Source organism: Malaclemys terrapin, chromosome 1 (genome assembly GCF_027887155.1).
Source record: "Malaclemys terrapin pileata isolate rMalTer1 chromosome 1, rMalTer1.hap1, whole genome shotgun sequence".
Classification (NCBI taxonomy): domain Eukaryota; kingdom Metazoa; phylum Chordata; order Testudines; family Emydidae; genus Malaclemys; species Malaclemys terrapin.
In genome coordinates, this window is record NC_071505.1 from 143071366 (window position 1) to 143088156 (window position 16791).

Consider the following 16791-nt stretch of genomic DNA (forward strand, 5'->3'; position numbering starts at 1 on the left):
CCACTGATGTGATGTGGCTGTGAAAAAGGCAAATGTGATCCTAGGGTGTCTTAGGTGAGACATTTCCAGTAGACATAGGGACTTATTCAGATCCTGCTTTAGGGATGGGCAAGCTGGGCCACCGCTCAGGGTGCTGTATTCAAGAAGGCACCATGCTGGTACCTCCCACCCACCTGACCTGCTGACAGCCAGCAAGGCTTAGAGGCAGCCAGGCAAGCACGGCAGTGTTTGGAGAAGAGGGACAAACCGACCTGCAAGGGGGGCAGATGGACCAGCCAGGTAACTCCTCTGAAGCAGGGATGCCCCTGCTCCACTGCCATCTGCAGTCATTGCTGCTCCTCCCCCTCCCCCTCCCCCTCCCCCACCCCCACCCCATGGAGCTGCCCCTGGCCAAGCTCAGACCTGGAGCCTCCCTCCTGTCTGCTGTGCAGAGCGTGCGGGGGGAGGAGGCAGTAGCCTAGCTAGTGGGGTGCAGGGGAAGCAGCCGCTTCCCCTTAGCACGTTTTCAAAAAGCGGTGTGCCTGCCGGCCGGCGCTAACCTCCTGCAAGCCAGGGGGGGCAGCATGGCCAGAGGAGCCATGGGGAGGGAGCGGCACGACCGGAGGAGCGAGGCGGGGGGCACAGCAGGGTGGTCCACAGCGCGGCCGGCAGCCAATGGGGGGAGGGGCAGCGGGCGCGGCCGGAGGAGGGGTGCAGCATGGTGGCCCGCACAGCATGACTGGCAGCCGCGGCTGGAGGAGCGAGGGGGGGGCGTAGCAGGGCGGCCCGCACAGTGCGGCCGGCAGCTGCGGCCGGAGGAGCGAGGGGGGGGGGGGCGCATCAAGGCGGCCCGCAGCGTGGCCTGCAGCCAATGGGGGCGCGGCTGGAGGAGGCAGAGCGGGGGGGCGCAGCATGGCAGCCCACACAGCGCAGCCAGGGGAGCGAGGGGGGGCGCAGCAGGGCAGCCCGCACAGCACAGCCAGCAGCCACGGCCGGGGGAGTGAGCGCGGCTGGAGGAGGCAGAGTGTGGGAGGGGGGCGCAGTAAGGCGGCCTGCAGTTCGGCCTGCAGCCGTGGCCGGAGGAGCAAGGGGGGGCGCAGCATGGCGGCTGGCAGCCAATGGGGGGGGCGCGGCACAGCCGGAGGAACCAGCCAGGGGGGTGTGTGGAGCGGCCGGAGGAGGAGCCAAGGGGGGCGTGGCCAGAGGAGGAGCCAAGGGGGGGGTGCCTTTTTTATGTTTGCTCTCCCCTGCTCTTAGATCCTGGCTACGTCACTGGGAGGAGGGGGGCGATGTTGACGTATCCCCCTCCCCCCACCTGTGTACCCAGGCTCTGCTCTGCTGAGCTGGGGTGGGGGTCAGGGGGAGCATGTGTGTGCTGGTGCCTCTGGGTCCAGAGTGGGAGCTGCCAGTGCTGCTGTTCAGGCTCCTGAATGCTCTTCTTAAAGAGACAGTGCGCTCACACAGTCACTCAGGCACACACACACACTCCCCTCTCTCACTCACATTCCTCCCAACAAACACACTGCCCCCCCCCAAAAAAAACCCCTCGGAGCTGTGGGGGGGACAGTGGGGCCTGGAGGTGATGGGGGCAAGTTGTGGGGGTCAGGGGTGATGGGGGGAGCCGTGGGGGTCGGTGTGATGGGGTGGGGTGCCCACGGGGGTGCCATAATATAAATTCACCCAGGGCACCATTTCACTGAGGCCAGCTCTGATTAATGCCATTGTACAAGGCATGGGTCAGACCTCATCTGGAATACTGTGTGCAGTTCTGGTCACCCATATTCAGGAAAGATTAATTTAAACTTGAATAGGAGCAGAGAGGAACTACTGTGATGATCAGGGGAATGGAGGGCCAGTCTTACGAGAAGAGACTTTTTGTTTAGCCTAGCAACAGAAAGCGGAGAGGGGATATGATTGCGCTCTATAAATACATTAGGGGGTAAACACCAAGGAGGATGAAGAGCTACTTAAGCTAAAGGACAACGTTGGAACAAAAACATTGGGTATAAACTGGCTGTGAACAAATTCAGGCTGGAAATTAGAAGAAGTTTCTAAACATCGGGGGTGGGGCGGGAGGGGGAGGTTGGCACAGCCTCCCAATAAGAGTTGTGGGGACAAACAACTTAATTAGTTTTAAGAGAGAGCTGAACAAATTTATGAGTGTGATTGTATGATGGGGTTGCTAGTGATGGGGTAGGGCTTGACAACCCTAAGGTTCAGTTCAGTTTATGTCTTATCTTCATAGAATCATAGAATATCAGGGTTGGAAGGGACCTCAGGAGGTCATCTAGTCCAACCCCCTGCTCAAAGCAGGACCAATCTTCCTAAAGCTCACACCTCAGGGTTTCAATGAGTCACTAATAGAGGTCAGGGAGGAATTGGTTCCCTCCCCACACAATGTATGCTGTTTTTTTTGTTTTGTTTTATCTCCTTCCTCTGAACTGAAGCATCAGGGATGGCCACATCTGGAGATGGGACACTGGGCAGGGTGGGCCAGGGATCTGAGGTGGCACCAAGCATTCTATCTCAGGTGCTTGGCTGGCTGGTTCTTGCTCAATGATCACCATATGTGAGGTTGGGAAGGAGTATTCCCTCAGGTCTGTGTCCACTTGGATATGATCACATCCCAGGAGATACTGTGCAAACCTGGTGGATGCAGAAACAATGCCTAAGTATTCCTTCTTTGACTAAGTATAATTACACTTCGTTGCAGTGTCCCAGTGGCAACATGCTACAGGCTAATCATGCAATAATGATTATTCCAATCCACATTGACTGGAATCACATAGTTACAGGTTCCTTTGCATGTTAGGACCTAGGGGAGGTGTTGTGACAAAGTGGGGATTTTCCCTTGTTATGTTGTATGAGAGTCTTACTGTTGAGCCTATGTGAGTTTTACTATTTTGCATGAATACTGTGTGTGCCTCTTCAAAGGAGTCTCCACAACCAAATTGTCATCTGCAATTACATTAACCACCTCAAGTTCCTCTAGCACTTCATGAATCTGGCACCAGAGATTAAAGCCAAATGTCATTCATAGCCATCTAGATCTGCCCAAAGAGTCCAGAAAGATGTTGAATAGGTGCTTTCTTCGTCAAGTGTTACCAGACAGAAACCATCTTTAACATCTAAACAGAAAAGAACATTGCATTTGGCAAGATCCCTTCTGTTGTTGGTAAAAAAAATAATGGGAGTGTTGTAGAGGTTTTTGGAGGTGTAGAGGATCAGTATGCAGGCAGTTTGCCTGTTTTTTATATAAGTACCATGTTGCTTATGTAAGGGGACTGTTATCCCCTTACTAACATTCAGTGGGGGTGTTTTGGTTGGCTAGCTCCCAGCACAAACAGGGGAAGGGTCGATGGAAAATGAGGACCCTGAGACTGACAGTCCCCAAGGGCAATGGGGAGAGGCCAATGCTCCAGGTCAGCCTGATTGACAGGGCGGGCAGACTAATCAAGGAGTCAGGAGGCCAGGGGGCCCCATCCTCCGTGTGAGCTGGACTGGCCTGGGTCAGACAGAGTGGGGCCGAGCTAAGGAGAGCAGGGGCCCAGGCTAAGCTGCTGGGAGCAGAGCTGCAGCCCCAAAGCCAGAGCACAGCCCAGAGAGCAGACCTGTCCTGGGGGCAGAGCTGTAGCAACCGGAGCCAGAGAGGCCAGAGAAGCAGCCCAGGGAGCTGGAGGCAGAGCAGCAGCAGCAGCCATGTTGAGGCAGAGTGGAGCAGTCTGGAGCTGGGTGCGGTGAGCAGCTGGGGAGAGCGAGGGGAACCCTGGGCAGTGGGCCCAGCACAGGGAGCAGGGCCGGCTCCAGGGTTTTTGCCGCCCCAAGCAGCCCCCCCCCGCCCCCCGCAAAACAAAAAGCAAACAAACAAAAAAGCCGTGATCGCAATCTGCGGCACTTCGGCAGGAAGTCCTTCGCTCTGAGCTGGAGTGAGGGACCCACTGCCGAATTGCCACCGAAGAGCTGGACGTGCCACCCCTCTCTGGTGTGGCCGCCCCAAGCACCTGCTTGGTAAGCTGGTGCCTGGAGCCGGCCCTGACAGGGAGACACCTCAGCCAAGAGGCACTGCAGGCCAGACTTGGAGGGGGATCGTAACCCTGACAGGGCGGGGGCGACGCTGGGAAGAAGGGTCCTGCCACCTAGAGCCTGAGAGCATGTGGCCACCGTCAGAGCAAGGGTCCGACCCGCAGTATCCCTGCAGCACAGCCAGGGCCTGGGAAGGAGGCCTGGGATGTGGGGATGTATCATCCCTACACCAACCTAATGAAAAGTTCCATGAGGAGGTAAGGGTCACGATGGGACACTTGCCAGGTAAACAAATCATGGCCTTATGTAAGGCCCCCTGGTGGTCTAGGATTATATAAGATGACCATGGCCTTATGTAAGGCCCCCTGGTGGTCTAGGATTATATAAGATGATCATGGCCTTATGTAAGACCCCCTGGTGGTCTAGGATTATATAAGATGATCATGGCCTTATGTAAGACCCCCTGGTGGTCTAGGATTATATAAGATGATCATGGCCTTATGTAAGGCCCCCTGGTGGTCTAGTATTATATAAGATGAGGTAAACAAATCATGGCCTTATGTAAGGAACGGTTGAACCAATCGGTGTGGGGCTATACATGTGATAAACACATGATTCTCCTTCTTGTCCAATCCGCAGATGTGTGATTATAGCCTAATTGTGTTATGTAATGTTGAGAAAAACTATAAAAGAAAGCTTGCAATAAACAGATTCGGATTCAGCTTGCAACCACATTGGTCGTGTGCTTTATCCGCTCCGCATGGGACCCCACAAATGGTGACCCCGACGTGATTCGGCTTGGACATCAAGGCAGCCAGGACTTTGCCCAGAGTAAGCTAGCAAAAATCATACTAAACACAGCCGCCAGTGGAGCAGGGATCAATGTTCTCAGACAGTAGACCCAACAGGTGTTGTCTCAGAAGCTAAGCAAAGAGAAAGCAGATCCAACCAGAAAAAGGATCTGAGAGGTCAGACTCTATGTCATCTCTCATGAAGAAACTGGAACAATTGAATTTAGATATTAAAAAGGCTCTCAGTGCTGGCTCTTCTCCTTCCAGCACTCCTTCTACCAAAAAGCGCAAACAGCCGTGCCCTGTTAAGGTGGAAACAGGCCTTCTTCACAAAGATCATCAAAGAAAGGGAATCTGTGGGAATAAGAGGGCAGGCTACCAAGATTTAAATGGTTTGCCAAGCTCAGTGTCAACTGGAGCACGACCAAAAACTGAAGCGTTCGGTAAGAAAAGGCGGAGGTGGCAGCCGCGGCAGGAGGTACCGGAGGATACCGGCTCCTGGTCGTCCGAGAGAGACGTTCGTGAGCTCACAGGTAAGCGGCTGCTTTTAATAAAATGGGCTCTGCTTTGTCTGCAGAGAAGGAGACGGTGCATAATTTTTTATTACGCATCGCTAAAAAGCGGGGAGAGAAGCTTCCCTCTGACACGTTGTCCCGTTTGTTGAAATGGGGGCAGAAACGCAGGAATGTACAAACAGGGCCTTCAGCTACAGGACATGCTGAATCAGTTGTCCCATTTGGCCGGTGAGAGCCATCCCCCGCAGTCCCACACATTGCGAGCCCTGAACCAGCCCGGCTTTCCTGTCACCAATGATGTTTGTACCCCAGAGTTCCCGGGGCAGGGTGAGCAGTTGCGGAATAGGTTGGAAAGAATGGCGGAGCCAGGCTTATCTAACTTTGAAAGGACATATAGGAAAAAAACACCGGATAAGATCCCTCCGGCAGATGATATTGCTACCCGAACACCATGCCGCCACACAGAAGCCAAACAACGGCCCCGCAACACCGGACCTGCACTTGTTGTTTGCTACAACCTAGACACCTGATAATGCTGTGCTTCTATTTGTTCGGACTCCTTATTATAGGAGCAGGGGTCTTTGTATGTCCAAACTCTGTACCTTTTGTTAACCCACGACAAAATGTTTGAATCACCTGGGCGAACCAAACTGGCCAAAAAGCCCTTTTTGCTTGTTCATGGCCACCCCATCGGATCCCCAATGGTTTTCGTGGGTATTTATGTAATGTTATGTTTTTTAATAGTTCCCAGTTGTTAAATGTCACCTGTCGTCAGTTTTATAGGTTCAAAAAAAGTAGTCAGGTGGCTAGTAATTGTCCTAATGTTAGTTGGACCCTCCTATAGGCCTTATTTAAGAAAAAGGGGGGAGGTGTGGGGATGTATCATCCCTACACCAACCTAATGAAAAGTTCCATGAGGAGGTAAGGGTCATGATGGGACACTTGCCAGGTAAACAAATCATGGCCTTATGTAAGGCCCCCTGGTGGTCTAGGATTATATAAGATGATCATGGCCTTATGTAAGGCCCCCTGGTGGTCTAGGATTATATAAGATGATCATGGCCTTATGTAAGACCCCCTGGTGGTCTAGGATTATATAAGATGATCATGGCCTTATGTAAGGCCCCCTGGTGGTCTAGTATTATATAAGATGAGGTAAACAAATCATGGCCTTATGTAAGGAACGGTTGAACCAATCGGTGTGGGGCTATACATGTGATAAACACATGATTCTCCTTCTTGTCCAATCCGTAGATGTGTGATTATAGCCTAATTGTGTTATGTAATGTTGAGAAAAACTATAAAAGAAAGCTTGCAATAAACAGATTCGGATTCAGCTTGCAACCACATTGGTCGTGTGCTTTATCCGCTCCACATGGGACGCCACACTGGGACATACTACAAGGAACAGACTGACATTCCAGAGACACTGTGATGTTTCCTGCCACAGAGCGGGGTGATGTGTTTCCTTCAACCTTTCCCATTTTTCCTTATTCCTTTTTAAACTAGTTATTAATTAAATAAACTGTATTGCTTTAAATCGTATGTAATGATCAGTGGGTCAAGAAAGCATCCAGTGCAGAGAGAGCACCCCGGAGTGGGGACACCTTAGCCCCTGACCTAAATGACCACAGCAAGGTTGGGGGTCGAGTCCCCCAGGAATCCTAGGCCCAGCCTTGTTGGGGTTATGAGCAGGGGTGAGCTCCCAAAATCCTAAGAACCGGTTCCCTACCGGGTCCACTTGCTCTGGGTTTTCGGCAGCATTTCGGCGACAGGTCCTTCACCCGGCGCAAGTGAAGGATCTGCTGCCGAAATGCCACCAAAGACCCAGTAGGGAACTGCACAGTGAGTACAAGCCCCACGTGCCTGTCTCCCCGCCCCCCACCCATCTGACCCTAACCCACGTCCTGCCCCCTACTGTGCCCTCAGAACCCGCAAGTTTCTCCTCCTCTCTCCACCACTGGGGTAGCAGCAGCAGCCCGGGGCTCCGGGAGCTATTTAAAGGGCCGGGGCTCAGAGGCAGCTGGAGTCGAGGGCCCTTTAAATAGCCCCTGGAGCCCCCCGCTACCCCAGGACTCTGGGGGCTATTTAAAGGGCCCGCGGCTCCCCTGCTTTACTGCCCCGGCCCTTTAAATAGCTGCTGGAGTCCTGGGGAAGCAGCAGGGCTCCAGCAGCTATTTAAAGGACCCGAGGCGGCAGAGGCAGCTGGAGCCCTGGGCCCTTTAAATAGCCCTTGGACCCCATCCACCACCACCCCGACAGACCTCGGAACTCCCACGCCTACCCAACCTCCCCTTCCCTGGCCCTTGACCGCCCCCACCCCCGAACCTCCGCCCCCTCCAACTGCTCCCTGCCCGGCCTCTGCCTTATTCACCCCCTCCTCCCAGCCCCGGCCGGGCCCCCTTACCATGCTGCTCAGGGCAGCGTATAATTATGCCAGGTCATGCCACGCGGCCCGCTGGAGCTCACAGCTCAAAGCTGCAGGAGCTGAGCTGCTCAGAGCGTTGGCGCTGGCGGCTCGGCATGCTGTGGCTCTGCGGGGAGGGGGAAGCGGGGGAGGGGCCAGGGGAGCCTCGGCCTCCCCAGCTGGGAGCTTAGGCAGGGGACAGGATGGTCCCGCGGGCCAAATGTGGCCCATGGACCGGAGTTGTTTGCCTACCCGCCCGTCTCTTTAACAGTCAGTTCTACACTGGCTTCTAAATTTAACAACCAGTTCTTGCGAACCCGTGGGAACTGCTCCAGCTCACCACTAGTTACGAGGACTCTGCCAGACAGGAGAGTGCAAGGGAAGTCCTCAAGGGCAGACAGGCCTCTGGGTAAAGGAAGTGAGAACGAGGACTCAGATCCTTTTGCTAGTCCATTTCACTGGGGTAGTGCAGAAGCCAGGAAAGTTCTTCACAATAGCGGGACCATTTCCCCGCTTACACTTATCCAGTCTGCTGGTCATGTTACTTTCTTTCAGCCTCCCAGCTCTACCAGTATGTCAGTCTGTTTTTAAAGTGTTTCTCAATGTGACATTTGTCTGAACTGGGTGCCTCGGGTGATGCCTGACAGTTTAGTTCTGCAAACAACTTGTTTTGTTTGCATTTCACAGCCCTAAAGCAGGCGGTGGTGGAGACAAACTCATCTGAGGACGCATGTCATTGTCACTTCCCACTTGCTGTAATTATAGGACTGTTATCCATTATATGGCACTGTTTGCATTCTTTTACAAAATGATTTATTTCCGTGCAATAAGCACATGTAGCAACATATCCCAGACATTTGCTTTTTTGAAGGTTTCTTCTTCCACAATTCATGCATTGCTTGTGCTTGTCTTCCTTTGCAGACTGTAGTCTTATTTCTTGTTTTAGTCTGTTTGCCTTTGTTTTGCATGTGGTATATGGGGGGAGGGATAGCTCAGTGGTTTGAGCATTGGCCTGCTAAACCCAGGGTTGCGTGTTCAGTCCTTGAGGTGGCCACTTAAGGATCTGGGGCAAAATCAGTCCTTGGTCCTGCTAGTGAAGGCAGGGGACTCAATGACCTTTCAAGGTCCCTTCCAGTTTTAGGGGATAGGATATGTCTTCCATTATTTTTAATGTTTTAAATTTTTGTAGCTGTTTCTTTACTTCTTCACTGCTACCACAGATGTCAACAGCCTGATTAAATTCCAACTCAAGACTGTGGAGGCATATGTGTTCTGATCTTTTCTTGGGTGTTCAAAACTATATGATTTCTAACAAGTTCACCTTCAAGTGAGGCAAATGTGCATGACAGTAAGTGGGACAGCCTGGCTGCATACTGGTCTAGTTTCAGTTTTATTTTGATCACAGTTACTGAAAACATACCTCTCATATTTTATATTTCTTTTAGGCACACAGTATTTTTCCAAAGCATATAGGAGGATTTTGACAAAGCATCTAGCTATATATTCTCTTCCTGCAACTGCTAGTTGTAAATGTTGACAAATGAAGAGCCTGTCTGCATGGGAAATTTTACCAGTATAATTATATAGTGATAATTATATTGGTATAACTCACGATGTGTTTATTGTTATCCCAGAACAAGACTGTCCTTTTCTGGTTTAGTTTATACCACTTCCAAAGTGACATGAGTATCAGGTGGGGGGCTACCACGATTGGGGAAGGTGTCCCAGGTCCCAGCCATGCGCCTGGGCACAAACACTTGACTCGCCCTGCAGGGAGTTGAGTGAGTGAGTGTGTGTGTGTGTGTGTGTGTGTGTTAGATTGAACCCCTAACAAGCACCACACTTAAGAATAGAACAACACTTTTATCTAATGCGGGCAAAGCCAGGAGCAGCCCCAAGTCAAGCTCGCTAGCAGGGGTTACACAGAGTTGAGCACAGCATATAGCAAAACAGCTCTTCCCACCCCCACACCTGGCTAGATACACAGACTCTCTGCTCTGTGCCAATGCAATCCCCTTCCCCCTTTAGGTCAGTCCACACTCTCCATGCTCTCTGGCAAGGTGCTGGCGTGCACTGTGAGCTCAGGGTGGTATGCTGCTCATGTGTCCTCAGCTGTCCTGTCAGCTCCAGGCTGAGTGTTTACAAGAGTCCCCTTTTGCAAGCAGCTGGCTGTCCTCCAAGCAGCTTCCTCCCCTCACTCAGGGCTCTTCCTTCTTTGTTTTCTTTCTGGGTTTCCCAGGCTGGACTCCCAGGCCACCCCCAACCCCCATTCACTCAAATCCTCCAGAGGTCAGAATTAATGCTGTATGTTTGGTTGGAGAAGGGGAAGTGCCAGTCCATCTGATTTGTGCAGAGTATAAGGGACTGGGAGGGGAGGGAAGGGGAAGGTACCAGACCCACAAGAAAAATTGGAAAAAAGTCGCTCTTTTTCTGCAATAATGAGTATCCATGTAAGGAGTTACACTAGGGTGACCAGACAGCAAGTGTGAAAAATCGCGTCGGGGGTTGGAAGTAATAGGAGCCTATATAAGAAAAAGCCACAATTATCAGGACTGTCCCTATAAAATCGGGATATCTGGTCACCCTAAGTTACACTTATTCTCTAGCTGTGTAATGATGGCAGTAAATGTCCCTGTGTCAAAAGCCCTAAGAAGCAGCCCTTAGCCATTGCTCCATTAAGGCCTTGTCTACACTACAGAGTTAAATTGACTTAAGTTACGTCAACGATAATAAGCTGCTTTAATTACATCAGTTTTGCATGTCCACACAACACTCCTTGTGTCGGTGGAGTGTGTCCACAGTCGTTGCTCTTGCATCAACAGAGAGCGTTGCATCGTGGGTAGCTATCCCACTGTGCAACTCGCCACCCTCCGTCACCCTCTGCTGCTCAGAGCTCTGGGAACCGATAGCATTTTGTGCCATTTTCAACAGTCTTTGTAAACTGTGCACCTGCCATCTCTGCCTGACAGCATGGATCCTGAACTGCTGACCAGTCTGTGATGTGCATTATGAAAACAATGCGGCTGATCTGCAATATCCACACTGTGAAACAGAGGATGAATCGGTGGTGCCTGCCCTGCTGTCTGCCATGGAAACAAATAATTCAAGATCACTGCTGTCATTCATGGAGCAGCTGCACATAGTGGTCTGTCAGTACTGGGCTTGGGAAACAAGCACTGAGTGGTGGGATCGCATCATGATGTAGGTGTGGGATGACAAGCAGTGGCTGCAGAACTTTCAGATGTGCTGTCATAACCATAAAGGGAAGGGTAACAGCTGTCCTGTGTACAGTACTATAAAATCCCTCCTGGCCAGAGACTCCAAAATCCTTTTCCCTGTAAAGGGTTAAGAAGCTCAGGTAACCTGGCTGGCATCTGACCTAAAGGACCAATAAGGGGACAAGATACTTTCAAATCTTGGGGGTGGTGGTGGTGGAAGGCTTTTGTTTGTGTTCTTTGTTTGGGGAGTGTGTTCGCTCTCGGGACTGAGAGGGACCAGACATCAATCCAGGTTCTCCACATCTTTCTAAACAAGTCTCTCCTATTTCAAACTTGTAAGTAAATAGCCAGGCAAGGCGTGTTAGTTTTCCTTTGTTTTCTCAACTTGTAAATGTACCTTTTACTAGAGTGTTTATCTTTGTTTGCTGTACTTTGAACCTAAGACTAGAGGGGAATCCTCTGAGCTCTTTAAGTTTGATTACCCTGTACGGTTATTTCCATACTGATTTTACAGAGATGATTTTTACCTTTTTCTTTAATTAAAAGCCTTCTTTTTAAGAACCTGATTGATTTTTCCTTGTTTTAAGATCCAAGGGGTTTGGATCTTGATTCACCAGGAGTTGGTGGGAGGAAGGAGGGGAATGGTTAATTTCTCCTTGTTTTAAGATCCAAGGGGTTTGGATCTGTATTCACCAGGGAATTGGTAAAAGGTTTCTCAAGGCTTCCCAGGGAGGGAATCCAATTGGGAAATGGTGGCAGCGGACCAGAGCTAAGCTGGTAGTTAAGCTTAGAAGTTTTCATGCAGGCCCCTACATTTGTACCCTAAAGTTCAAAGTGGGGAGACAGCCTTGACATGTGCAAAGCCACCTTCCAGGATCTGTGTGCGGAGCTCGCCCCACCCTGTGGCACAAGGACACCAGAATGAGAGCTGCCCGCACTGTGGGAAAGTGAGTGGCGATTGCTGTGTGGAAGCTGGTGACTCCAAACTGCTACCAGTCAGTTGCGAATCAGTTTGGAGTTGGAAAGTCCACCATGGGAGTTGCGGTGATGCAAGTGTGCAAGGCTATTAATCCCCTCCTGCTACAAAAGACTGTAACTTGGTAATGTGCAGGAAATAGTGGATGGCTTTGCCGCAATGAGATTCCCTAACTGCAGCAGGGCGATAGATGACACACATATCCCCATTTTGGCCCCAGGCCATCTTGCGATGGAGTACATCAATAGAAAGGGCTCCATTGTCTTGTACGCACTGGTGGATCACCGAGGCCATTTCACTGACATCATTGTGGCATGGTCAGGGAAGGTGCTTGATTCACGTACCCTTTCAGAACACTGGCCTGTACAGAAAGCTGCATGCTGGGACATTTTTTTCCAGGCCAGAAGATTCCAATGGGGGATATGGAAATGCCCACAGTGATCCTGTGAGACCCAGCCTATCCCTTGCTCCTGTGGATGGGAGCCAGATGGGGAGGATAGCCAGAGCCCAGCCAAGCTGTAGTGAACCCCAGTGTTCAAGCTCGCTTTGTCCCTCCATCAGACCCTTTCATCAGATTCCTAGGTGTGTGTCCCGACTGCTTCCCACAGCCCACACTTAACTTCCACCTCCCCCGCAGCCCAGGGAAAATGTGGCTCAGCTCCCCTGCTGAGAGGCAGGGAAGTCTGTATCTCTCTGGGTCATTGGTTGCTAGGTGTGAACATCTTAGTGAATGGATTTAGCATTGTCTTCTCAGATGCCCCACTGATATGGGGATCAAGGCCCAGGCAACTAGGTGACACCCATATCTATCTATATCACATCTAGTGGATGGGTCACTACAAAAAGTAATTTTCCCCTCTGCTGATACTCACACCTTCTTGTCAACTGTTAGAAATGGGCGAAGTCCACCTTGATTGCATTGGCCTCATTAGCACTACAAAAGTAATTTTCCTCCTTTGATATTCACCCCTTCTTGTCAACCATTGAGAATAGGCCACTTCCACCTTAATTGAATTGGCCTTGTTAGCACTGACCCCCCACTTGGTAAGGCAACTCCCATCTTTTAATGTGCTGTAATATTTATACTGTTTACTGTATTTTTCACTCCATGCATCTGATGAAGTGGGTTTTAGCCCACGAGAGCTGATGCCCAATAAATTTGTTAGTCTCTAAGGTGCCACAAGGACTCCTCGTTGTTTTTACCCATATCTATGTCTCTTCACCTGCCCTGAGAGCAAGCAGTCCTTTCTCCGCCTCTAGGTAACAATGCAGCACATAAGGGAAATTGAGGCGTGCACAGGCTGCATACAAATTTAAAAATTTTATCGAAGCTAATGTTTAAAAAATTATATAATATTTAGAATGAGAAAAGAGTGTCTGTACAACTGGGTATAGTTCCTAGATTATCCACAAATACAAAGTTTGTTTTTAAAAGTCATATGATACATAGAGTACATAATCAGCAATAACCCAAATTTAGGTGAATAGATTTAACAATACAGTTTAGATATTAGAATCTGAATACTTGGGTACATCACTTATTAAAAGTTGTACAGAGATTTGGTTGTGGAAAGCAAAATATATCAATGAGTGGAGATTGTCCCTCAGTAATTGAGAATTAGATTGGTTGTCCATTTAGAAAATACAATCCATGAGGAAAGTAAACAATTCCCACTCTGTCACAGAGGTCCATAGCAGGTGGTCAAACTAGGCCATAAAATGAGGCACTCCCACAGATTGACATAGGGAGAGTATATAGCAGCCAGGAGACTGCCTGAGCATTAACTGCACAGAGCTCTGTAGCTTAGCTCTAAGGGGTGCTTTGGGTCCCCATGCACACATTCAGCATTTTCTTCCACATCCAACAAACAGGTGCCCTTGCCTTAATCTGTGTAAGTAGGGGCATTGCCAGCAGATCGAGAGACATGATCATTCCCCTCTATTCAATATTGGTGAGGCCTCATCTGGAGTACTCTGTGCAGTTTTGGGCCCCACACTACAAGAAGGATATGGAAAAATTGGAAAGAGTCCAGCGGAGGGCAACAAAATATTTAGGGGGCCGGTGCACATGATTTATGAGGAGAGACTGAGGGAACTGGGATTGTTTAGTCTGCAGAAGAGAAGGATGAGGGGGATTTGATAGCTGTTTTCAACTACCTGAAAGGGGGTTCCAAAGAGGATGGATCTAGACTGTTCTCAGTGGTAGCAGATGACAGAACAAGGAGTAGTGGTCTCAAGTTGCAGTGGGGAAGGTTTAGGTTGGATATTAGGAAAAAACTTTTTCACTAGGAGGGTGGTGAAACACTGGAATAGGTTACCTAGGAAGGTGGTGGAATCTCCTTCCTTAGAGGTTTTTAAGGTCAGGCTTGACAAAGTCCTGGCTGGGATGATTTAGGTGAGGATTGGTCCTGCTTTGAGCAGGGGGTTGGACTAGATGACCCCCTGAGGTCCCTTCCAACCCTGATATTCTGCGATTCTATGATCTGGTTCATACACCTGTGGGCAGGGGAGTGAATTCCCTGTTAGTATTGACACCGCATCTCACTCTGTTTCTAGGTCCTATCTGTTCTGACCTCCCAGATGCCTTGTGGTTTCAAACCTTCTGCCAGTTTGCACATTATCGCTGCTCCAACCGCAAGTACTACACCAAGGTGAGGGGGGGGGGGGGATTAGAACAGTGGCAGCGATGGCTTTTGGTGGGGGGGGATTATCACAGTGGAGCAGAGGGTTTTGAGGGGATTATTGCAGTGAAAGGTATGGGGTTTGGGGGATTATTGCTGTGGAGGGGTGAGGATTTTGGGGTATGACCGGGGTCCTAGTGGGGGCCAGCTATGGTTACTAAATTAGGGCAAACTACAAAAAATGGGGCAGCCAAACCCCAAAAAGCTGGTGGATATTCCAATACTTAGATTTACCAAGCCAGCATAAAACACCTACTTTATTACCTTACTGGTTACTCAGAAGTCCAAACAACACAGTTCTCTTAAAGTGATCCAGCCTCAGGCCTCCATCCAGGTACTCACGTCAAATATGATGATTTCTGATTTCTCATCATATAAAAGAAAAGGTTCTACCAATCCCAAAGGACTGGACACATTACCTCCCAGGTTAATGAATGTTTCAGATCTTACCCAAATACACCCTACAGCCAATTCTTATTAACTAATCTGAAATTTATTAAAAAACAAAAGAGAGAGTATGGTTAAAAGATGAATATACATACAGACATGAGTTCAATTCATTGAGGTTTAGATTCAGAGCAGAGATGGTGAGCTTTGTAGTTCAAAGAGTTCCTTTAGAATTCAGTTCATAGGTCCAAATATCATATCCAGGGCGTACCAGCATAACTGGGATCTCAGTCTTGCGACTCAGACTTCCCCTGTTGAAGTCTAAGCAGATCTGCGATGACAGAATCAGGACCCAAGGATCTTTTATACAATTTCATGTCCTCTTTGACAAGTTGGGATTTCCTCGGGGAACAAAAGGTAATTAGGATGACTTTGAAGGAGGTCCATCACCGGTACTTAGCTATACGAATTAACATAAGGCCATTTGCTTGTTCCTCCACCATTCTCAGTACATTTCAAAGAGAGATGAATACAGAGAGATCCCATGTTTACTGTTCTTTTGACCTCTGAACTATCAGAATACAGCATAGACAGGGACTGTTGATTATGTTGTCCATCCTACTACATATGTAAATACACAAAAGCACAAACATTATCTCCCACATGTCCTCTGTGGGTTATTTATTTTGCAGGATGTTTAACCCTTTCTAGCCATGTGTCACAGGGGGATTATTGCAGTAGAGAATATCATAGAATCATAGAATATCAGGGTTGGAAGGGACCTCAGGAGGTCATCTAGTCCAACCCCCTGCTCAAAGCAGGACCAATCCCCAACTAAATCATCCCAGCCAGGGCTTTGTCAAGCCAGGCCATAAAAACCTCTATGGAAGGAGAGTTCACCACCTCCTTAGGTAACCCATTCCAGTGCTTCACCACTCTCCTAGTGAAAAAGATTTTCCTAATATCTAACCTAAGCCTCCCCCCCTGCAACTTGAGACCATTACTCCTTGTTCTGTCATCTGCCACCACTGAGAACAGTCTAAATCATTGTTCCCTCTAAGCTGTGTACGTGTGCATGTGCACACAGATCCTAAACCGTGTGCACACAGCGAAACACCGCGCACACAAAAAATGAAATACTACATCAGAGCCTTTTGACATTGTTCGCCCGCCATCTATCAACACAGCCAGATTCTACTAGCTGGCAAGGGAGGGAAAGGGAAAGGAGGGCAATGAATTGTTCGTTACCTCCCTGCCAGCATTTCGAACCTGGAACGTTGATCACATCGGGACCCACACATCTCCTTGTAGTCTCTTCATTTGGCTATGTACAAACTCAAGTACATGCGAATAAGTCAAAATGCCTGGCCGTAGTTGCTAAGGAACTGTAAAGATTTCCCAGAAATGAACAAAGGTAAGTGTTGTTTTCGTGATTGAAATCTTTCAAAGGCATTGGACTGCATACATTTATTTGTGATGTTTTACCATTTTCCCGCATTTTTTTGCCGCGTTTTTTTGCTATGCACAAACTTCTGGTATCCTGATCTGAATGATCTCCCGTTTGCCCTTTTGTTGAGTCACGCTGTTAAGGGCATTGAAATAGTAGCCATATAATAAAAGTATTAATTTTAAATAAACCAATCTAATAAAAAATCAATCCCAAAATGTCACTGTCTAGAGGTCTAAAGTGTAAAAGAACAGTGACTTCATTTAAATCTGGATGTCTGGATGAGACTATAGAGACGGTTACACCGAAGACACATAGTGTAATGCTTGTTAAACTTCATGAAATATTCACATATGATGAGGACAAC

The 16791-nt window shown here is 49.2% G+C and overlaps 1 protein-coding gene across 2 annotated transcripts in view; it reads left to right on the forward strand.

Moving 5' to 3' along the window:
- The first annotated feature begins 217 nt into the window (after window positions 1–217).
- The window catches only part of ACRBP (acrosin binding protein), a 59171-nt gene continuing 42597 nt past the window's right edge, over window positions 218–16791 (forward strand). The window contains exons 1-2 of one of the 2 annotated variants that reach the window (XM_054041987.1): window positions 218–279; window positions 14466–14560. In XM_054041987.1, the coding sequence (XP_053897962.1) occupies window positions 267–279; window positions 14466–14560 (108 nt within the window). In that variant the 5' untranslated portion in view covers window positions 218–266. Of the gene's footprint in view, window positions 280–4750; window positions 5327–14465; window positions 14561–16791 lie in introns of those variants that run through there. The other variant, XM_054041978.1, reaches the window with a different exon arrangement.